This window comes from Pristiophorus japonicus, chromosome 22 (assembly GCF_044704955.1).
Source record: "Pristiophorus japonicus isolate sPriJap1 chromosome 22, sPriJap1.hap1, whole genome shotgun sequence".
Taxonomy (NCBI): Eukaryota; Metazoa; Chordata; class Chondrichthyes; family Pristiophoridae; genus Pristiophorus; species Pristiophorus japonicus.
The window spans coordinates 25,742,882-25,765,557 of NC_091998.1; the positions used below are offsets into that span (position 1 = coordinate 25,742,882).

General features: G+C 43.4%; 1 protein-coding gene and 1 long non-coding RNA gene across 5 annotated transcripts in view; one reads left to right on the top strand and one right to left on the bottom strand.

The window, feature by feature from the left end:
* The first annotated feature begins 1,972 nt into the window (after positions 1-1,972).
* LOC139234912 (uncharacterized) overlaps positions 1,973-22,676 on the top strand; it is a 144,918-nt gene continuing 124,214 nt past the window's right edge. The window contains exons 1-2 of the long non-coding RNA XR_011588362.1: positions 1,973-2,042; positions 5,401-5,605. This is a non-coding gene — a long non-coding RNA (uncharacterized lncRNA). The remainder of the gene's footprint in view (positions 2,043-5,400; positions 5,606-22,676) is intronic.
* Positions 5,229-22,676, bottom strand: part of pald1a (phosphatase domain containing paladin 1a) — a 327,452-nt gene continuing 310,004 nt past the window's right edge. For all 4 annotated transcript variants that reach the window (XM_070865787.1, XM_070865785.1, XM_070865789.1 and 1 more), the window contains one exon: positions 5,229-7,949. In XM_070865787.1, the coding sequence (XP_070721888.1) occupies positions 7,800-7,949 (150 nt within the window). In that variant the 3' untranslated portion in view covers positions 5,229-7,799. The remainder of the gene's footprint in view (positions 7,950-22,676) is intronic.

Here is a 22,676-nt window from a genome sequence, read left to right on the forward strand (position 1 = left end):
CTTCCCCTTGAGGCCTTAAGGCCAGGGGGCAGCTGGCTCGTTAGCAGCAAATCAGCACGAGCTGAATTTCGCGGCCCAATCAGCCACTCCACACCCACACCGCTGCAAACTGCGATTCCCGCCATCAATACCGCTCCACTCCTTTTTTTCAGCAACAATGCTGAATTTCGCTATAATGGGCGCCGCATCCATTGCGGTGGTAGTGACCGACAAAAAGCAGTAGGTGCACCCCGTTTCAGGTGGAGGTGAATTTCCTCATTCTCTCTAGACCCTTGGTTCCCATTATTTCCTGAATGTTTTTTTGTGTCTTCTACTATGAAGACAGGTACAAAGTATTTGTTTAATGTCTCTGCTATTTCCTTATTGCCCACTATAATTTCTCCTGTCTCTGCCTCTAATGTGCCCACGTTTACTTTCATTAATCTCTTCCTATTTACACACCTATAGAAACGTCATATTTTGGTTCCCACTCAAATGTTTCAGCATCAGCTAATTTTCCACTCCCACAGGAATTAAATGTCCACATTTGCGTGCCTGACTACGCAGGTGATTCAAATATGTGTCTCGTAGATCATTGCCGTAGTCCGTAACTTCATTCTCCTGAAATAGGGACTTTTATAGTTTTTTTTTCACAAAGAAAACAAAGTCAAGGGGATATGGTGCTAAACATTTAATAATTTACTCTCGAGCACTACAAAATTAAGCAGTGTGAAATGTGTTGCAGTTCACAGAAAGTACAGTACTTTTTAAATTTAAAAACATTACAAACAAATTGCTCGCTGCAAAAAAAAGGTTTACAATAGTTAAACATTCAAGCTACTAAATAGTACCCCAGCAGCACACTGCCATTTTGACTCAGCACTGAAATCCTTTGGGATAATATTCAACACTATGTTTGTAAAAAAAAATTACGTTCTCCTTTGAAAAATAGCATTCACAGATTTGTTTCTAACTTAGCACAGAAACAGTATGCATACTAAAATAAAAACACACTTAATGTCATTAAAATAAGGCAAAAGAGCTATGTACACTGAAAAAGTTAATTAAGTAATTTACATTTTTTCAAAATCTGATTGGGGAAATATTGGTCATTAGAAAGCACTTTTTAAAACCAAATAAATCATGATGTTAAAACTTTTTTTCTGTTGTATTAAATTTATTTTCTGATTATTAAACGAGCACACCATAAGCATAAGGCAGAGCCTCACATTTTGCCAGCATGTCGGCAGTTTGCCAGAACCATCAACCGAATGATAAATGCATTACACATGATAAACTGTATGGAAGTTAAATGTATTTCATTTTTGCTACGTGCTTCCAAAATGACAGGCCTGTATTTAAGCGGTATTGGATTTATAAAAGGTTTGAAATAGTTTTATTAAATAACCAAAATGAGAATGAATTCAATGAGGCTGTCTTCTCGGGCAGTCTTACTACACACAACTGAAAGAAAGAACTTCCATTTAAAAATACCTTTGACAACCTCAGGACGTCCCAAAGCGCTTTGCAGCCAATGAAGTACTTTTGAAGCACAGTCAGCATTGTAATGTCGGCAAACGCGATAGCCAATTTTCGTGCGGCAAGGTCCTACAAACAGTTCTAATAATGTTAGCTGAGGGCTAAATATTGGCCAGGATATCAGGTGAACTCCCGCAGTTCTTCAATGGGATCTTTTGCATCACCGAGAGGAGACAGGCCTCAGTTTAATGTGTCATCTGAAAAATGCCATCTCTGGCAATACACCACTCCCTCAGTTACTTCACTCAGGAGTCAAGTCTCTTGAATAGAACTTTAACTCACAACCTTCTAACACCTTGGTAGAGTGTGGATCAATGAACTAGAATTCTAGGCCGGGATTTTTCCGTTTCCCACCCGCACGGTGCAATGGGACCCAGTAGACGACAGGAAATCCGGAGTTCTGGGTTTCCTTGCACGCTGTGGAGTTTTAACTCCAGAGTACATGTGATATAACGGAGGTCAGTCTGATTGACAGGTTGGCTTCCAGTCGGACGGGGAATGCAGGTTGAACAGCGCAGTCACAGGTAAGTGCTGTATCTAGGTGATGTAGGGGGTAGTTTCCAAGCCAAAGGGGGTTTGGGGTCCGATCTATGACCTGGGGTTGGAGGGGGGCGGATCCACGAGCCCGGGTGGGTGGAGGTGGAGGTGCAATCCCGGGGGTTTCCGATCCCCAAACTTTTGAAGGGGAGGGGTTGTGGGCTGCTGGGGGGAGGGAGCACTCCTGTCCCTTTCGGCCCACAAGGATTGCTCTCCGAGGCTGTGGCCATTTCGTTGCAGCTGCCTGGAATCCCGAAAACAAGGATCCCCGGCCACCTGCAGTTAAACCTGCAAAGCGGGTTAAAGTAGAGACTTCAGTTCTCATTATCATATTTAAATCTCCAATCCGACTCCTGGCAACAGGTTGGCTGCCTGCGCCCCCTCCCCCCCCAAATCGGAGGAAAAGGTGAAAGTGGGCGGTTGGGGGGTCAGGTTTTAGATGTTTCCATCTTTCACTTCCCCATCCACCCAGTCTCGAACCCACCTGTTTTTTCCTGTGAAAATTCCCTCCCCCCCATCCAGTAGTATTGTAGACCTATCTCTGACTAACATTCATGTCGAGGGAGGCTTTCTAGCAGGAGCGAAGTATCATTGAATTTATCCAACAATTCAATATACATTTTCAGTGTAACTTGTACTTAGTGAAATATTAACTGGAACAAATATAACCATCACAGACATCTTCACAGCCTCTTCCCATGCTACTCAGAGGCCAGTTAATATAGGTTCTGAGGCACATCTAATATCAAACTCCAGATGGTTATATTTCCTTTGTATATCTAAGGATCTCACTTTCATTCCAAATCACGTCCAATGAGGTGAAGTTCCCAGCCAAGTGAAGATTACTGGGAGAAGCATTGGTCTCCCAGTCTAATGTTTTACAAGACTGGGCTGGCACACACATTTATTTTTCATTAATAGGAGCCAATATCTAACTAAAAAGCATATACCAATAAATTAAATCCTTAATGAGTCAAATAGACTCTATTGATTGGTTCTCCAAGTTTTTAAGGATTGAAATTTTTAAGGATCGAATTGTTTGTTCGGGTAAAATAATGATCATTTGGTTCGAACCAATGACATCCTTTGTGACTGTGACAAAGGCAAACTATCCCTCCTCGTCCTTTTTGATTTTTCTGTAGCCTTTGACACGGTTGACCACTTTATTCTTCTCCAATGTCTCTCCACTGTCGTCCAACTGGGTGGGACTGCACTCACCTGGTTCCATTCTTATCTATCTAATCGTAGCCAGAGAATCACCTGCAACGGCTTCTCTTCCCGCCCTTGCATCATTACTTCTGGTGTCCCCCAAGGATCTATCCTTGTCCCCCTCCCATTATTCAGCTAAATGCTGCCCCTTAGCAACATCATCCAAAAACACAGCATCAATTTTCACATGTATGCTGATGACACCCAGCTCTACCTCACTACCACTTCTCTCGACCCATCCACGGTCTAATTTGTCAGAATGCTTGTCTGACATCTAATTCTGGATGATCAAAAATGTTCTCCAGTTGAATATTGGGAAGACCCAAGTCAAGTTTTCTGATGATACAAAACTAGGTGGGAATATAAGTTGTGAGGAGAATGCAAAGAGGCTTCAAGGGGATATAGACAGGCTGAGTGAGTGGGCAAGAACTTGGCAAATGAAATATAATGTGGAGAAATATGAAGTTATCCACTTTGGTAGGAAAAATAGAATAAAAACAGAGTATTTATAAAATGGAAAGAGATTGAGAAATTTTGGTGTTCAGGGGGACCTGGGTGTTCACCAGACTGATTCCTGGGATGGGAGATTGTCCTGTGATTGAGTAGACTAGGCCTATATTCGCTAGAGTTTAGACGAATGAGAGGTGATCTCATTGAAACATACAAAATTCTTACAGGGCTTGAAAGGGTAGATGCAGGGAGGATGTTTCCTCTGGCTGGGGAGTCGAGAACCAGGGGTCACAGTATCTGAATAAGGGGTCAGCCATTTAGGACTGAGATAAGGAGAAACTTCTTCACTCAGAGGGTGGTGAATCTTTGGAATTCTCTACCCCAGAGGGCTGTGGAGGCTCAATCGTTGAGTATATTAAAGACAGAGATTGATAGATTTTTGGATATTAATGGAATCAAGTGATATGGGGATAGTGCAGGAAATTGGAGTTGAGGTAGAAGATTAGCCATAATCTTATGGAGTGGAGGAGCAGGCTCGAGGGTCGAATGGCCTACTCCTGCTCCTAATTCTTACGTTCATTGTTTTCGGTCCCCGCCCCCAACTCTGTTCCCTAGCAACTGACTCCGTCCCTCTCCCCAACTTATGTTGGAGGCTGAACCAGACTGTTCGCAACCTTGGTGTCATATTTGACCGTGAATGAGCTTTCAACCACATATCTACAGCATAACTAAGACTGCCTATTTCCACCTCCATAACATCGCCCGTCTCCGCCCTTGCCTCAGCTCATCTGCTGCTGAAGCTCTCATCCAAGCCTTTGTTACCTCTAGATTTGACTATTCCAATGCACTCCTGGCTGGCCTCCCACATTCTACCCTACGTAAACTAGAGGTGATCTAAAACTCGGCTACCCATGTCCTAACTTGCACCAAGTCCTGCTCACCCATCACCCCTGTGCTTGCTCACTTACATTGGTTCCTGGTTAAGCAACGCCTCGGTTTAAAATTTCTCATCCTAATTTTCAAATCTCTCCATGGCCTCGCCCCTCCCTATCTCTGTAATCTCCTCCAGCCCCCCCCCCCCCCCGCGAGATGATTGCGCTCCTCTAGAGCATTCCTAATTATAGGCCCGAAGCTGTGGAATTCTCTGCCTGAACCTCTCTAACTCTTTCCTCCTTCAAGACACTCCTTAAAACCTGCCTCTTTGACCAAAGTTTTGGTCACATGCCCTAATTTCTACTTATGCAATGTCAAATTTTTTATCTCATATTACTCCTGTGAAGCACCTTGGGACGTTTCACTATGTTAAAGGCGCTATATAAATACAAGTTGTTGTTTTTGCATCATGCTACATGGAAAAGGCTGGTGTTGACTAACTCGAGTAGGTTGTGCAGCATAACTCAAGTAGGTTTTCTGCCAGTATGGACATATGAGTTAACAGAAAAAGAATTATGATATTCCTTTAACCAATATAATTAAATGTGAATACGTTATATTTCTTTAAAAACTATTTTACTCTAATCCTTATTGTAAATAATTAATCTACACTCTCAGAATTGTCAAAAGAGATACGTATCACAGTTTGTCATTTTGTAACACAGAGTATTGCAACAAACAGAAAGATCCCGTTGGCGTTTATTAATATAGTTGTTCACAGCTGATCTGAATGACGCATTCTCTGCTCTTCAGGTATATGTAATGCAGAGATAGTTTGATGCAGTGATTGGGAACACCTCCAATAAAAACATAAGAAGCAACCACATTTACAAAGCCAGTTGCAATGTTATTCCTGAATCTCGCTCGAGAAAAAGAAACGTATCTAAATGGTCCGCAGTTTTTTGAAAGGACTCACCATCAGGTGAAAATGTGGCCACCACTGCCACTGGTATAAAAGGTAAGCAGGCATTAAGAAAACAAAAGGAAAATATAATTGAAGTACAAGGTGCCTTATGCTAGATTTGGGAGCAGGTTGCACATGAATATCCACTGGTCTTAATGATGAATTCTCCAATCTGCCATAGCACACCATCTGGCTTGGCACCAAGGTTGCTAGGTGCACTTTTGGGTTCTCTAACATGCAACATATATATTCAGCCCAGACATTCCTTTCTTCTCCCCCTCACAGCCCCACACATCTGCTTCCCATTCCTCAGTGGAGCCTCTGTGCCTCCATTTAATTCTGACTCAACCAGTTGCCTGTGGCAGGACTCAGCGCTGGTCCCTCTCCAGCTGGAAAGCAAAGGGATGTTATTTGGCAGTACTCAAACTTCTACAGTGACTGCAAAGTTTGTATGAAAACCATGATTCTGCAGTAGTTAATAGTCCTTTAAGTGCTGTTGAATAGCATTCTCTTAGTTTCTTTAACTGGATACTGTGCCTGAGCACCACTGAATCCAGGAAAGGTAAGGTAACAACAGTTAAGTGGAGGAAAAAGAAGTGCCAAACTCTTGCTGAGTATGGGAACACTGTAGACTATAAAAACAACACAAGAATAAACTGTGGGCACTACTCTCAATGCCAGACTTTATGCTCATTATGATTTCAATATACAGTGCAAGTAAATTGTTGTTTGAATGTTAATTTTCTATAGATCAGGAAAAAACATTACATGTGACATTATCTTGTTATAAAATAGCCAAAAGAATAGTGAAGATAATTAAACCAGCAGCAGGTAGATTCTATCTTTTGGGGAGAAAAAACACCAAAAAGGTGTAATCCCCCTCATTAAGGTTACTCATGATACAAGGTTTTAAATACATAAATTCTCTAAAAGTAAAAAACAAATATTCTCCTTATTTACAAATACTTTTCAGCATCAACAAAATCTTCGTTAACTGCCTGATAAAGCAATTTTTTGTCCTCAATAGGATACTCAGATCAACAGCCCTTTTATTTTGAAATGAGTCACATTATCCCTTGCAGTGTTTACAAAGTCTTATTGTAATAATTCTAAAAAATTCGCAACTGTTAAAAATATTTTGAGTAAAATATATACTTAGCAAAAGCCCAAATTGAGACTCCTTTAACAGTCTATCTCCATTTTAAAAGGCACAACAGAGATAAGCCTTGCAGCTGAAAATAGTATTGTTTGTGATAACACTCTTACATTTAACAGCAATGGCACAAAAATGTCAGATCTACCAAAACAGCCTGTAACTCAGTAGGGTTGACTGGAGAAGAAGATAGTGCATCTGGAAACTTAACCAATGCAATTGTTTCTTGTGCCAAATGAATGCAGCATATTCCAACAGAAATGAATGTACCACATTTAATACACAGTGGAAATGCTTTGAGCTTGACCTGACGCTCAAGATCGAAAAATGCTGAATTACCACATGAGCTGGTATAATATGATATGACTTATTATAAATTTAACAGATGCTCTACAGTATATTCGCACTGCAATTCTAAAAAGTAAAGAGACAGAGGATACATGGCTGTGGGTCATTGAAAAATATTCAAAGATTGAGTAAAATGTTCTGATGCCAAAAGTTGCTGTTTTCTAATTCAGTGGCCCACAATTATATACTCTTATATATACACACCATGAAAGTGCTATTGAATACTTTCATCCCATATTTATTTAATTTACTTGACATTTTGTAGTAATGTTCATTTCTGTGAAGGTAGGGTGGTGCCTAACAATGATGTCTTAATGGGGTTGGGGTTAGTTATTAAATGGACTTTCAAGTCACTGCAGGGCTCAGTAGAATGTCTAAATCTTATTCTATTTTGTCGGTTGAAGGGACCTTTCCGATAACTTTTGTGGTATTGTATATACAAAAGTACTCAACAATAACCTGGCCTTTTCACATAAAACCATAGATTTTTACAGTACAGAAGACCTTTTGGCCCATCATATCTGTGCCGATTCTTTGCTAGAGCTATCCAAATGTAATCCTATTGTCCTGATATCTCTCCACAGTCACATCATTTGTTTCAAATGTTTATCCATTTGTCGCTTTACTTTTTCAGTGTTATTCTGCGAGGATGTACATAAAACAAGCAGTTCTAAAGACTTAGGAAAGTCAAAGCTGTACAGCCACTGACCAAGCAGTAGGTATCTGGCAGCTTATAGGGCACAAAACCTAAACAAACTGTCCTCGGAATGGAAGTGTGTTTGTACTTTGTTGCAGCCAGCGATAATGTAGTCTAGAAAGTGGTGTGTTCTCGGGGTCTTCAAATTCAACAAATCCCAAGCAATTCAGGATCTCATAAACTCCAGCCTTGGCTGCTACCTGAATAAAGGTATACAAAGAAGATGGTTTAATCAAGATCCCACAGTTCCTTTTGACATCAATTTGATTTACAGCATGTTAAAATAAAGAACGATATTGCAAATATCAAAGGAAAAGCCAGGACTATTACAATTTCTGTTAGCAGTACAGTCACATCCAGTGCTCTAAAGGGAGCTAATACTTCTAAAAAGATGCTGGTAGATTAAAAATAAAGATAGTTAACCTCTAACTGTGACCCATTAATGCAAACAGTACTTATACATAAAATGTCACCCTACAATTGGCAAATGTGGGTGCTAAAGTACATTTGGTATCACATCAGATATGTTGAAAAGTACAGCTTATGCTTACTATCCCTTTTAACGTCATTCACTTTAACGTACTTAAGCACTTTTAACCGCTGCAAAATAAATTCAAGTAGGTCCGACAAAACATACTGTAAACGGAAATCTGTTCTTAAAAATATGAGTCCATATGTCTGTGAGACTCATTAGCTGAAGCCGACAATGGAAGCCAGAAGCCAACTTTGAAGCCCTAATTTTCTCTGATCTGGTTGATCCATTAGCTGATTCCAGTGCTGATATGGCAATTGTTGTTTTGTGGAACTTCTACTAAAGGAAGAGTTCTTAAAGGCATTTCCCCCTAGAAATTACCAACGGCAACTTTTTAAAAATTACCACAGTGATGGAATAAGATGATTCGAAAGCAAAGATCAGAAAATGTCAAGATATTCCGATGCAAGATTTACCTGAATCACGTTTCCATGCTTACTAATGATCTTTTTCCATTTGTGAGGCAGCACACCAATTCCATTATCGCAATATACACAAAATTATACAAGAGAATGTGAAAGAGTTAGGGTTAGGCTTATTCCTGCAAGGACTGGAGATGGGGGACATTATGCTGGATGTAATCTGCTTCTGTCACTAATTCCAGTTTGCCAGCAGCAGTGTTGATCAAAATTACCACCATCAGCAAGAAAATCCAGCTCAATGTACCTTAAATCAAAGCCAAAGATAAAATTCAGGAAATTATTGTACAATGCGCACTACCCACAGGGATCTTTGCGTGCTACTCATAACAGGAAACACAGGCTTGCTGCCAACCATTTTCTGTTTATTAACATAGTGGCACATGCCTGTAATTTCCCAATAAGCAGAGCCGGCCAGCACAGCACAGTCATGCAATGATCATGTCTGTTCTGCCCCGTCAGGGATGAATTCTGCACTGTGATTCCGGGAGGAGCTCCTCGGCCACAGGGAGAAGACGCTTGAGGAGAACTCTAGCGACAAGATTCCCCTGTAGTTGCCACAGTCGGACTTGTCCCCTTTTAAAAGAATGGTCACAATCACTGCATCTCTGAGATCTCCCGGCATGCTCTCCTCCCTCCAGATGAGAGAGACGAGGTCATGTATCTGCGCCAACAGCGCCTCTCCGCCATACTTTAGCGCCTCAGCAGGGATTCCATCCGCACCCGAAACATAGAAACATAGAAAATAGGTGCAGGAGTAGGCCATTCGGCCCTTTGAGCCTGCACCACCATTCAATAAGATCATGGCTGATCATTCCCTCAGTACCCCTTTCCTGCTTTCTCTCCATACCCCTTGATCCCCTTTAGCCGTAAGGGCCATATTTAACTCCCTCTTGAATATATCCAATGAACTGGCATCAACAACTTTCTGCGGCAGGGAATTCCACAGGTTAACAACTCCCTGAGTGAAGAAGTTTCTCCTCATCTCAGTTTTAAATTGCCCACCCCTTATCCTAAGACTGTGTCCCCTGGTTCTGGACTTCCCCAACATCGGGAACAATCTACCCGCATCTAACCTGTCCCGTCCCGTCCGAATCTTGTATGTTTCCATGAGATCCCCTCTCATCCTTCTAAACTCCAATGTATAAAGGCCCAGTTGATTCAGTCTCTCCTCATATGTTAGTCCAGCCATCCCGGGAATCAGTCTGGTGAACCTTCGCTGCACTCCCTCAATAGCAAGAACGTCCTTCTTCAGATTAGGAGACCAAAACCGAACACAATATTCCAGGCGAGGCCTCACCAAGGCCCTGTACAACTGCAGTAAGACCTCCCTGCTCCTATACTCAAATCCCTTAGCTATGAAGGCCAACATACCATTTGCCTTCTTCGCTGCCTGGTGTACCTGCATGCCAACTTTCAATGACTGATGAACCATGACACCCAGGTCTCATTGCACCTCCCCTTTTCCTAATCTGCCACCATTCAGATAATATTCTGTCTTCGCGTTTTTGCCCCCAAAGTGGATAACCTCACATTTATCCACATTATACTGCATCTGCCATGCATTTGCCCACTCACCTAACCTGTCCAAGTCACCCTGCAGCCTCCTAGCATCCCCCTCACAGCTCACACCGCCATCCAGTTTAGTGTCATCTGCAAACTTGGAGATATTACACTCAATTCCTTCATCTAAATCATTAATGTATATTGTAAATAGCTGGGGTCCCAGCACTGAGCCCTGCGGCAACCCACTAGTCACTGCCTGCCATTCTGAAAAGGACCCGTTTATCCCATCTCTCTGTTTCCTGTCTGCCAACCAGTTCTCTATCCACATCAGTATATTACCTCCAATACAATGTGCTTTGATTTTGCACACCAATCTCTTGTGTGGGACCTTGTCAAAGGCCTTTTGAAAGTCCAAATACACCACATCCACTGGTTCTCCCTTGTCCACTCTACTAGTTACATCCTCAAAAAATTCCAGAAGATTTGTCAAGCATGATTTCCCCTTCATAAATCCATGCTGACTTGGACCGATCCTGTCACTGCTTTCCAAATGTGCTGCTATTTCATCCTTAATAATTGATTCCAACATTTTCCCCACCACTGATGTCAGGCTAACTAGTCTATAATTACCCGCTTTCTCTCCCTTTTTAAAAAGTGGTGTTACATTAGCTACCCTTCAGTCCATAGGAACTGATCCAGAGTCGATAGACTGTTGGAAAATGATCACCAATATACCTGGGTTAGACCACATTTGGAGCACTGTGCACAATTCTGGCCTCCATACACCTGGGTTAGACCACACTTGGAGTAACCTTGTTATTCTTGAGCTGTTTTATGGCTTTGCCTACCTTGTGCAACGTTGGAGTTTCACTGAGTTGGTAGCGGGTCGTGTGCTGTGAGATGGAGTCGAGAACACTCGAATCAAAGACAAAGAGAGTCTCGATTGAGGAGATCTTCAAAGTGCTCCTTCCATCGGGCCCTGACAGCCTCGGTGTCCTTGGTGAGTGTTTTCCTGTTCTCGGCCAGGAGTGGGGTGGGGCCTTGGGAGTTTGGACCGTAGGTGGCCTTGACTGCAGCGAAGAATCCTCGCATGTACTATGTGGGAAGTCAGGGATGCTTCCTGCGTCCCTGACGACTACGTGTGCGGGAAGTGTATCCGCCTCCAGCTCCTGACGGACTGTATTGCGGAACTGGAGCTGCGGGTGGATTTACTCTGGAGCATGCACGATGCTGAGAATGATGTGAATAGCACATTTAGTGAATTGGTCTTACCGCAGGTAAAGGTCCACAGCCAGATAGGGAATGGAAGACCAACAGGAAGAGCAGTGCAAGGAAGGTAGTGCAGGGATCCACTGTGGTCATCCCCCTGCAAAACAGATACATCGCTTTGGATACTGTTGAGGGGGATGACTCATCAGTGGAGGGCAGCAGCAGCCAAGCTCATGGCACCGTGGCTGGCTCTGCTGCACAGGAGGGCAGGAAAAAGAGTGGGAGAGCGATAGTGATAGGGGATTCAATTGTAAGAGGCATAGATAGGCGTTTCTGCGGCCGCAACCGAGATTCCAGAATGGATGTCTTGGAGCGGGTGCAGGACATTCTGAAAAGGGAGGGTGAACAGCCAGTTGTCGTGGTGTATATAGATATCAACGATATAGGTAAAAAACGGGATGAGGTCCTACGAGGCGAATTTAGGGAGCTAGGAGTTAAAGTAAAAAGTAGGACCTCAAAAGTAGTAATCTCAGGACTGCTACCAGTGCCACGTGCTAGTCAGAGTAAGAATCGCAGGATAGCTCAGATGAATACGTGGCTTGAGCAGTGGTGCAGAAGGGAGGGATTCAAATTCCTGGGACATTGGAACCGGTTCTGGGGGAAGTGGGACCAGTACAAATCGGACGGTCTGCACCTGGGCAGGACGGAACGAATGTCCGAGGGGGAGTGTTTGCCAGTGCTGTTGGGGAGGAGTTAATCTAATATGGCAGGGGGATGGGAGACAGAGGGAAATAAAATGGAGTCAGAAGCAAAAGGTAGAAAGGAGAATAGTAAAAGTGGAGGGCAGAGAAACCTAAGGCAAAAAACAAAAAGGGCCACATTACAGCAAAATTCTAAAGGGGCAAAGTGTGTTAAAAAGACAAGCCTGAAGGCTCTGTGCCTCAATGCGAGGAGTATTCGGAATAAGGTGGATGAATTAACTGCACAGATAGCAGTTAATGGGTATGATGTAATTGCCATCACGGAGACATGGCTCCAGGGTGACCAAGGCTGGGAACTCAACATCCAAGGGTAATCAGCATTTAGGAAGGATAGACAGAAAGGAAAAGGAGGTGGGGTGGCGTTGCTGGTTAAAGAGGAAATTAATGCAATAGTAAGGAGGGACATTAGCCTGGATGATGTGGAATCGGTATGGGTGGAGCTGCGAAATTCCAAAGGGCAGAAAGTGCTAGTGGGAGTTGTGTATAGGCCACCAAACAGTAGTAGTGAAGTTGAGGACAGCATCAAACAAGAAATAAGGGATGCGTGCAATAAAGATACAGCAGTTATCATGGGCGACTTTAATCTACATATAGATTGGGCTAACCAAACTGGTAGCAATACGGTGGAGGAGGATTTCCTGGAGTGTATTAGAGGTGGATTTCCACACCAATATGTCGAGGAACCAACTAGAGAGCTGGCCATCCTAGACTGGGTGATGTGTAATGAGAAAGGACTAATGAGCAATCTTGTTGTGCGAGGCCCCTTGGGGAAGAATGACCATAATATGGTAGAATTCTTTATTAAGATGGAGAGTGACACGGTTAATTTGGAAACTAGGGTCCTGAACTTAAGGAAAGGTAACTTCGACAGTATGAGGCGTGAATTGGCTAGAATAGACTGGCAAAGGATACTTAAAGGGTTGATGGTGGATAAGCAATGGAAACATTTAAAGATCACATGGATGAACTTCAGCAATTGTACATCCCTGTCTGGAGTAAAAATAAAACGTGGAAGGTGGCTCAACCATGGCTAACAAGGGAAATTAAGGATAGTGTTAAATCCAAGGAAGAGGCATATAATTTGGCTAGAAAAGGCAACAAACCTGAGGACTGGGAGAAATTTAGAATTCAACAGAGGAAGACTAAGGGTTTAATTAAGAGGGGGAAAATAGAGTACGAGAGGAAGCTTGCAGGGTACATAAAAACTGACTGTAAAAGCTTCTATAAATATGTGAAGAGAAAAAGATTAGTGAAGACAAACGTAGGTCCCTTGCAGTCAGATTCAGATGAATTTCTAATGGAGAACAAAGAAATGGCAGACCAATTGAACAAATACTTCGGTTCTGTCTTCACGAAGGAAGACACAAATAACCTTCCGAATGTACTAGGGGACAGTAGGTCTAGTGAGAAGGAGGAACAAAGGATATCCATATTAGGCGGTAAATTGTGTTAGGGAAATTGACGGGATTGAAAGACGATAAATCCCCGGGGCTCGATAGTCTGCATCCAAGAGTACTTAAGGAAGTGGCCCTAGAAATAGTGGATGCATTGGTGATCATTTTCCAACAGTCTATTGACTCTGGATCAGTTCCTATGGACTGGAGGGTAGCTAATGTAACACCACTTTTTAAAAAATGAGGGAGAGAGAAAGCGGGTAATTATAGACCGGTTAGCCTGACATCAGTGGTGGGGAAAATGTTGGAATCAATTATTAAGGATGAAATAGCAGTGCATTTGGAAAGTAGTGACATGATCAGTCCAAGTCAGCATGGATTTATGAAGGGGAAATCATGCTTGACAAATCTTCTGGAATTTTTTGAGGATGTAACTAGCAGAGTGGACAAGGGAGAACCAGTGGATATGGTGTATTTGGACTTTTTTTTAAAGTGTTTTGACAAGGTCCTGCACAAGAGATTGGTGCGCAAAATCAAAGCGCATGGTTTAGGGGGTAATGTACTGACGTGGATAGAGAACTGGTTGGCAAACAGGAAGCAGAGAGTCGGGATAAACGGGTCCTTTTCAGAATGGCAGGCAGTGACTAGTGGAGTGCCACAGGGCTCAGTGCTGGGACCTCGGCTCTTTACAATATACATTAACGACTTAGATGAAGGAATTGAGTGTAATATCTCCAAGTTTGCAGATGACACTAATCTAGGTGGCGGTGTGAGCTGTGAGTAGGATGCTAAGAGGCTGCAGGGTGACTTGGATAGGTTAGGTGAGTGGGCAAATGCATGGCAGATGCAGTATAATGTGGATAAATGTGAGGTTATCCATTTTGGGGGCAAAAACACAAAGGCAGAATATTATCTGGATGGCAGCAGATTAGGAAAAGGGGAGGTGCAACGAGACCTGGGTGTCATGGTTCATCAGTCACTGAAAGTGGGCATGCAGGTACAACAGGTAGTGAAGAAAGCAAATGTTATGTTGGCCTTCATAGCTAGGGGATTTGAGTATAGGAGCAGGGAGGTCTTACTGCAGTTGTCCAGGGCCTTGGTGAGGCCTCACCTGGAATATCGTGTTCAGTTTTGGTCTCCTCATCTGAGGAAGGACGTTCTTGCTATTGAGGGAATGCAGCGAAGGTTCACCAGACTGATTCTAGGGATGGCTGGGCTGTCATATGAGGAGAGACTGGATCAACTGGGCCTTTATTCACTGAGTTTAGAAGGATGAGAGGGGATCTCATAGAAACGTGTAAGATTCTGACGGGACTGGACAGGTTAGATGCGGGAAGAATGTTCCCAATGTTGGGGAAGTCCAGAACCAGGGGACACAGTCTTAGGATAAGGGGTAGGCCATTTAGGACTGAGATGAGGAGAAACTTCTTCACTCAGAGAGTTGTTAACATATGGAATTTCCTGCTGCAGAGAGTTGTTGATGCCAGTTCATTGGATATATTCAAGAGGGAGTTGGATATGGCCCTTACGGCTAAGGAGATCAAGGGGTATGGAGGGAAAGCAGGAAAGGGGTACTGAGGGAATGATCAGCCATGATCTTATTGAATGGCGGTGCAGGCTCAAAGGGCCGAATGGCCTACTCCTGCATCTATTTTCTATGTTTCTATGTTTCATATCGTGGCTGTTGGCCAGTTGTGTATCTCCTGTTCTTTCTCCATCCACCACCTGTTCTTTAGGTCCCGAGTTTTTTGTTGGACCTGAGCCTTGAGCTGTCTGTAATGTTGTTTTGCAGCTCCCGAGTTGGGTTGTTGCTTGAGGCTCAGAAATGCTTTGCGCTTGCGATCTATTAGTTCTTCGATCTTCTGATAATTTTCATCCAACCAGTCCTGATGTTTTCTGGTTGAGTGATCAAGTATCCCTTCACAGGCACTGGTTATAGAGGCCTGGAGGGCAGACCAAGCGCTATGGGCATTCAGCATCTCAGGGTCATCAAGGCACGCCAGATTGGCTGTGAGGAGCTGGCGGTATAGGGCTCTCTTAGCTGGGTCTCTAAATTAACTTTTTTGCGGAACTGCTTCTACTGTTCCCTCTGCTTTGGGGCAATGTTAATGTTGATGATGGATCGGATTAGGCGGTGGTCCGTCCAGCAGTCGTCAGCTCCTGTGATGACATGGGTGATGCGCACATCCTTGCGATCCCTGGCTCCGACGATGACATAGTCAAGCAGGTGCCAGTGTTTGGAGTGAGGGTGTTGCCACGTTGCCTTGTATTTGTCCCTCTGGCGGAACAGGATGTTGGTGATGAGGAATTCATGTTCTAGACATTTTGTCAGGAGTAGGGTACCGCTGGAGTTGGCTTTCCCTACCCCCTCTCTGCCAATCATGCCGCCCCAGAGGGCTGTGTCTTTGCCGACCCTGGCATTAAAATCACCCAGGAGGATCAATTTGTCGCCCGTGGGGATGCGGGACAAGGATGTCTCGAGGTTGGAATAAAAACCCTCTTTAGCCTCATCCATTGCATCAAGTGTAGGGGTGTACGCACTGATGACTGTGGCGCATTGGTTTCCGGGATAGGGTAATACGAAGTCATGAGGCATTCGTTAACCCCACAAAGGGAGTCTTTGAGGCGGTCGACCAGCTCATTCTTGACGGCAAAGCCGACTCCATGAAGGCGGCGTTCTGCCTCTGGTTTCCCTTTCCAGAAGGTGGTGTAACCTCCATCATGTTCCTTCAACTGGCCTTTCCCTGCCCACCGGGTCTCGCTTAGGGCGGCGATGTCAATGCCAAAGCGTCTGAGTTCCTGGGCATCTATGGCGGTGTGGCGTTCTGGCCTGTTGCTGTTGGGATTGTCCATGAGGGTCCTGACGTTCCAGGTCCCAAACTTCATACTGACGAAGTGGAAGATGCCTGTGCGTGAGTTCTTTTAAAGTGGGGTGGCCGCTGCACACCGGCAACCACATGGGTTTAGCTGAACAAGGTCTTGGTCCAGTGGCAAGGGGATCCAAGACAACTGGAGACCAGGCACAGCTCTATAAGCCTAATTGCCTACGGCAAAGTGCTGGCCGCAAGCTCGGCACCGAGTAGCGCCATTGATGGTCGATGGCCCGAGGCTTGGTTGGGGGAGCAGGCATTAGGAAGGTGACTTCCAAAGTTATTTTAAAAGTTAAAGGTTGATAAAGATTCCCAATTTATTTTAAAAGTTTCTAAAAGCTGTTCAAAATTCTAAGATGTTAATCAATAATAGATGTATAAAAGTTTCCCCAGTTTAAAAAGTTTCTAAAGGTTGTTTAAAAAGTCAAAGATGTAGATCAATAATAGATGTTTAAAAGTATTTCGATTAAAAGTCTAAAATGTAAGTTTTTAAAAGTTCTCCAAAATTGTTTAAAAAGTTTAAAAGTTGATTAAAAGTTTAAAAATGTATTAAAAGTTGGTTAGGAGTTTAAAGCGTTGGGTTGAACGCTGCCGCCGCGGTCCCTTCGGCCGGTTCCGGGCTGGCCTCGGAGTCCCTTCGGCCGGTTCGATGTCCCCAGAGTACCCTTGGCTGGTTCCACATCCCCCCGAATCTGTCAGCACAATGAACACCTGGTGTGCGACCACAGGGACAGGCGTGGTCAGGTATGGAGTCCTTTCGGCCCAGGATGACCAGGGACCGGTGTGGAGTCCTTTCAGCCCGGGACAGAAGCAGCCGACGCGGGGTCCCTTCGACAACTGCAAGGTAACGTTTATTTGTTACCCCGTTGCAGGAAAAATGCAGGGAGCAGCGCCAGCCCTTATACATGGCCTTTTTCGATCTTACAAAGGCCTTTGACACTGTCAACCATGAGGGTCTATGGAGCGCCCTCCTCAGTTTCGGATGCCCCCAAAAGTTTGTCAACATTCTTTGCCTGCTTCACGATTACATGCAGGCCGTGATCCTCACCAATGGATCCATTACAGACCTGATCCACGACCGGACCGGGGTCAAATAGGGCTGCGTCATCGCTCCAACCCTCTTCTCAATATTCCTCACCGCCATGTCCACCTCAGAAACAACAAGCTCCCCGCTGGAGTGGAACTAAACTACAGAACCAGTGGGAAGTTGTTTAACCTACACCGCCTCCAGGCCAGGTCTAAGATCACCCCAACATCTGTCGTTGAGCTGCAGTATGCGGACGACCCCTGCGTCTGCGCACAGAGGCTGAACTCCAGAAGATAGTCAATGTATTCACTGAGGCGTATGAAAGCATGGGCCTTACGTTTAACATCCGTAAGACAAAGGTCCTCCACCAGCCTGTCACCGCCTCTCAACACTTCCCTCCAATCAAGATCCACGGCGCGGCCCTGGACAACGTGGACCATTTTCCATATCTCGGGAGCCTCCTATCAACAAAGGCAGACCTTGATGCGGAGATTCAACATCGCCTCCCGTGCAGCCTTCGGCCGTCTGAGGAAAATAGGGTTTGAAGACCAGGCCCTCCAATCTACCACCAAGCTCATGATCTACAGGGCTCCTGTATGGATCTGAGGCATGGACGATGTATAGAAGGCACCTCAAGTCACTGGATATATATCACCAACGATCCTGCAAATCCCCTGGGAGGACAGGCGCACCAACATCAGTGTCCTCGACCAGGCTAACATCCCTAGTATTGAAGCACTGACCACACTTATCAGCTTCGCCGGGCAGGCCACATAATTCGCATGCCAGATACAAGACTCCCGAAGCAAATGCTTTATGCGGAGCTCCTTCATGGTAAATGAGCCAAAGGAGGACAGCCGAAACGTTATAAGGACACCCTCAAAGCCTCCCTGGTAAAGTGCGACATTACCACTGACACCTGGGAGACCCTGGCCGAAGACCGCCCGAGGTGGAGAAATTATACCGGGGAGGGCGTCGAGCTCTTCGAGTCTCAACGCAAAGAGCATGAAGAGGCCAAGCGCAGGCAGCAGAAGGAGCGCGCGGCAAACCAGCCCCACCGACCCCTTCCCCCGACGAATGTCTGTCCCACCTGTAACAGGGTCTGTGGCTCTCGTATCGGACTGTTCAGTCATCAAAGAACTCACTTCAGGAGTGGAAGCAAGTCTTCCTCGATTCCGAGGGACTGCCTATGATGGATGATGATGACATGCTGCTTTGGTGTACAGGTACCAACATGTTTGTGTGTTCCATATTAGCTATAGTTATCACTAGGCGAGTTTGCCCAAATAGTGGCAGATATCAAAGACACAACTCCCAGATAGCAAAGATTGTATTCACAGACCTCTCATTCCCTACAACAGTTGGTAAGATGTAGATCTTTCACAGTAATGTCAATTTCTTGCTTCTCTTTCTCGCAGGCCACCATTTCTTTACTCACAGTTTCTTCAGCCTTCTAGCAGACAGGATAAATACAAATGTAAAGCAAAATATGTTCCAGAAACTATTTAGAAACAGTAGATTGGTTGTTGATTTATGGCAACGGTGTACCTTATGTCACAAATGAAATTCTTGTGTTCATTTATTTTAAAATTCCATACAAACACATTAAATTATTCATTGCTAATATCACACAGTATGATTTCAACCACTTAATGTGTTTCATTTTAAATCTCAGTTTGAATGAAACAATCACTAATGCAAGAATCTAATCAGCTAATTCATTGCATATATTTTTAAATATAGAAAATATATTTTTGAAGCATCATTTATAAAACCATAGTCTATTCGTGAGAAACAAAATTATAATTATTGCTAAATAAGATTATGTGACATGCCTGTTTAAAGTTCTCTTTTGATAGGTTACAAGTTGTTCGTAAAGACATTTATCTTGATACTGTTCTACTACAACGTTAAAGGGGAAGACAAGTCTGGCATGTGAACTTCTATTAAACGTAGCCCCCATTTTATATCAGAAAAGATTGATTTGCCAAAACCTAGACCAGATTTGATAAATCTATATTATTCCAACTTAAAATGAGCGAGTATTTTGAATAAAAAGTTCTTCTCTCAGACTTGCCTTCCTGTTTACTTTTTTGCAGATTGTTTAGGTAAATCCAAGATGACAGGTTTGTTGGTTAAAAGGTCTTTTTTCAATTAAATCACCACATGCAGTCAAATAATTATCTTGAATAATCTGGAGAGCAACATTTACAATTCACAGGAGACATGAAAATATGACGCCAGGATATCGCAAAAAATTTTACTACTTCCATTTAGGTCATGGTTAACCGTTTGAGTACTGTTCTGCTCTGGTACCTTTAAAAATATGATTTAGTTGCTACCCTACATAAAGTAGAACTCATTCAGAATGCTGCTTCTCACAACCTTACTAGCTGAAAGCCCCACACTTCTGTTACGCTGGTGTGGTCCATTGGCTCCCTAAGTCCCACGCATCTGTTCCACTGGTCTAGGTTCCACTGGCGCCCCTGTCCCAACAAATCAATTTCAAGATCTTTATCTTCCCCTTCAAATGCTGCAAGTGTCTGTATTTTTATGCCTGTCCCAGGAGATTGGGGAAGGAAGGGTTGGTACACAGGGATGGAACTGCTGAAAGATAAGGGTGAGCTTGATGGCCCTTTTCTCTTCCTGGATACATAAACATTTGCAAAATTTGAAGTAGCTAATATCTATATTAAAAAATATTCGGGGTTCCCCAAGCAGCAAACATGTGGGAACATTTTCATGGAAAAAACAACTTTCAGGTTTGTTGCTAAAGCAACCAGAATACAATAAACACACATTACATTTTTGATGTTTTGTCAAATATTTAATACAACTGAAAACATGTTCTGCACAATTTGTTACTATTTAACATGAAAAAAAATTGTAGGATTCAACATTTAAAAATTCAAGAACGTGGAGCAAAAATATTTGTTGTGTGACTGAAATAACTCAGTGAATGAGTGCACATAGCAAACAGGTCAATCAGCTGAATTGTCATCTAAAGATAACAAATGTCCAAATGGAGGTTTGACCAACATTTATTACATAAAACTACTCACTGTGATGCCAGGAGATATTCAGATACTTCCAAATTGTTGCTGAACATGAACAATCTGGAAGTAATGATATACTGGATTGTTTGTAGTAAATCTGGGAACGGAGTTGATTAAAGTGGGGTGTGTGGAAGTACTTTATTTAACCTGAGGTTTCCAATTCCAACACAACACATACTAGAAGTTCATTACTGCCTTTGCAGGTAGTAAAATATCAAACTAAATTTTATTTAAATTCTACTGAAAATAGTAGATCTCATAATCTGACCATTATAACATTTCATCTGTGTGTCAGGTCCAGTGGATTGTACTGAAACCAGACCCAAGCTCTGTGCAGTTGCAAGGAGGTGCAGTCTCACCCTCATTGCGGTCTTGTCTTCCATAGTCCTATAAAGAAACTGGATTGAAATTTTGACTCTGGACTAATCAGAGCAGTTGAAAAAATTGTTCCTGTGCATCTGTGTTCTATTTTCAACTGGCTGATGATCATATTCTGAAAAACCTAGCGAAGAGCTGTGGCATTGGGTAAATGTGAGCTGAGATTTGATCCAATGAGCTTATTCTAGCATTACATGTTTTATCATGCATCAAATATGATTTCTATAAATATAATTGAAATAGAGCAAAAGTGAAGTCAAGGATGGAGTAAAAGAACAAAAACAAAATACTGCGGATGCTGGGATCTGAAATAAAAACAGAAAATGCTGGAAATACGCAGGCAGCAACTGTGGAGAGAGAAACAGAGTTAACGTTTCAGGTCGATGACCCGTCGTCAGAACTGGAAAAAGTTAGAGATGCTTCAGTTTTTAAGTAGGTGTGGGGGCAGGGAAAGGGGGGAGGGGAGGAAAGAACAAAAGGGAAATTCTGTGATTGGATGGAAGGTAGAATATATTAAGAGACAAAAGGTGGTGCAAGGCAAAAGGCGATGGTAATGGGACAAAAATTAAGAAACAAAAGATGAGTCTAGATAGGGTGTAAATGGAGATGGCAGAATCGTCAACAGCTGCCATGGGGAAGAGAAAAAAAACAGAAAAAAAATAGGGGCAGAGGTTATGGTTTGAAATTGTTGAGTCCAGAAAGCTGTAAAGTGCCTAAACGAAAGATGAGGTGTTGTTCCTCGAGTTTATGTTGAGCTTCGTTGGAACAGTGTAAGAGGCCGAGGGCAGAGAGACCAGAGTGGGAGTGGAGCAGAGAATTAAAGTGATAGGCAATCAGAAGCTTGGGGTCACACTTGCGGAGGTGTTCTGCAAAGCGGTCACCCAATCTGCGTTTGGTCTCCCCAATGTAGAGGAACCACATCGTGAGCAGCGAGTACAGTATACTAAATTGAAAGAAGTACAAGTAGATTTTGACTCTGGACCCAGATTGTGATTTACGAGTTGTGAATTACACAAATCAGAGCAGTTGAAAAATTCTTCTTGTGGATCTAATTCAATTTTCAACTGTAAGGGAGTTGGTTCCCTTGAAACTCACTAGTCGACTTCCCCAGCTCCTATTATACATCCAACTTCATTTTGAGAGTTTTTAATGTTTTTGATTCCATAACTCTGTGTGGCAGAATGTTTCAAACATTTATCAGTCCTTTAATAAAGAAACTCTTTCTAATGCCTATTTTAAGAATATGAGTGATTTTCCCGTGGCCTTGCCCGCACTTAGTCAGATGAAATGGTATGTGTTTGTTGTAACAACAAAGTGGCAGGTTGACTGAGGAAATTTGTGCCACCAGTGATGGAAGAACTAAATAGTTGGTGTTGCATTGTTAGCTATTAAAGGTAATAGTCATCATCACCATAGGCAGTCCCTCGGAATTGAGGAAGACTTGCTTCCACTCTAAAAATGAGTTCTTAGGTGGCTGAACAGTCCAATAGGAGAGTCACCGACTCTGTCACTCGAGGTGTTCAGCGCCCTTCTGGATGCACTTCCTCACTTAGGGCGGTCTTTGGCCAGGGACTCCCAGGTGTTATTGGGGATATCGCACTTTATCAGGGAGGCTTTGAGGGTGTCCTTGTAACGTTTCCGCTGCCCACTTTTGGCTCGTTTGCCGTGAAGGATCTTGTGGAGACATCGTTAGTGATATTGTTCCAGTGACTTGAGGTATCTACTGTATATGGTCCATGTCTCTCAGCCATACAAGAGGGCGGATATTACTACAG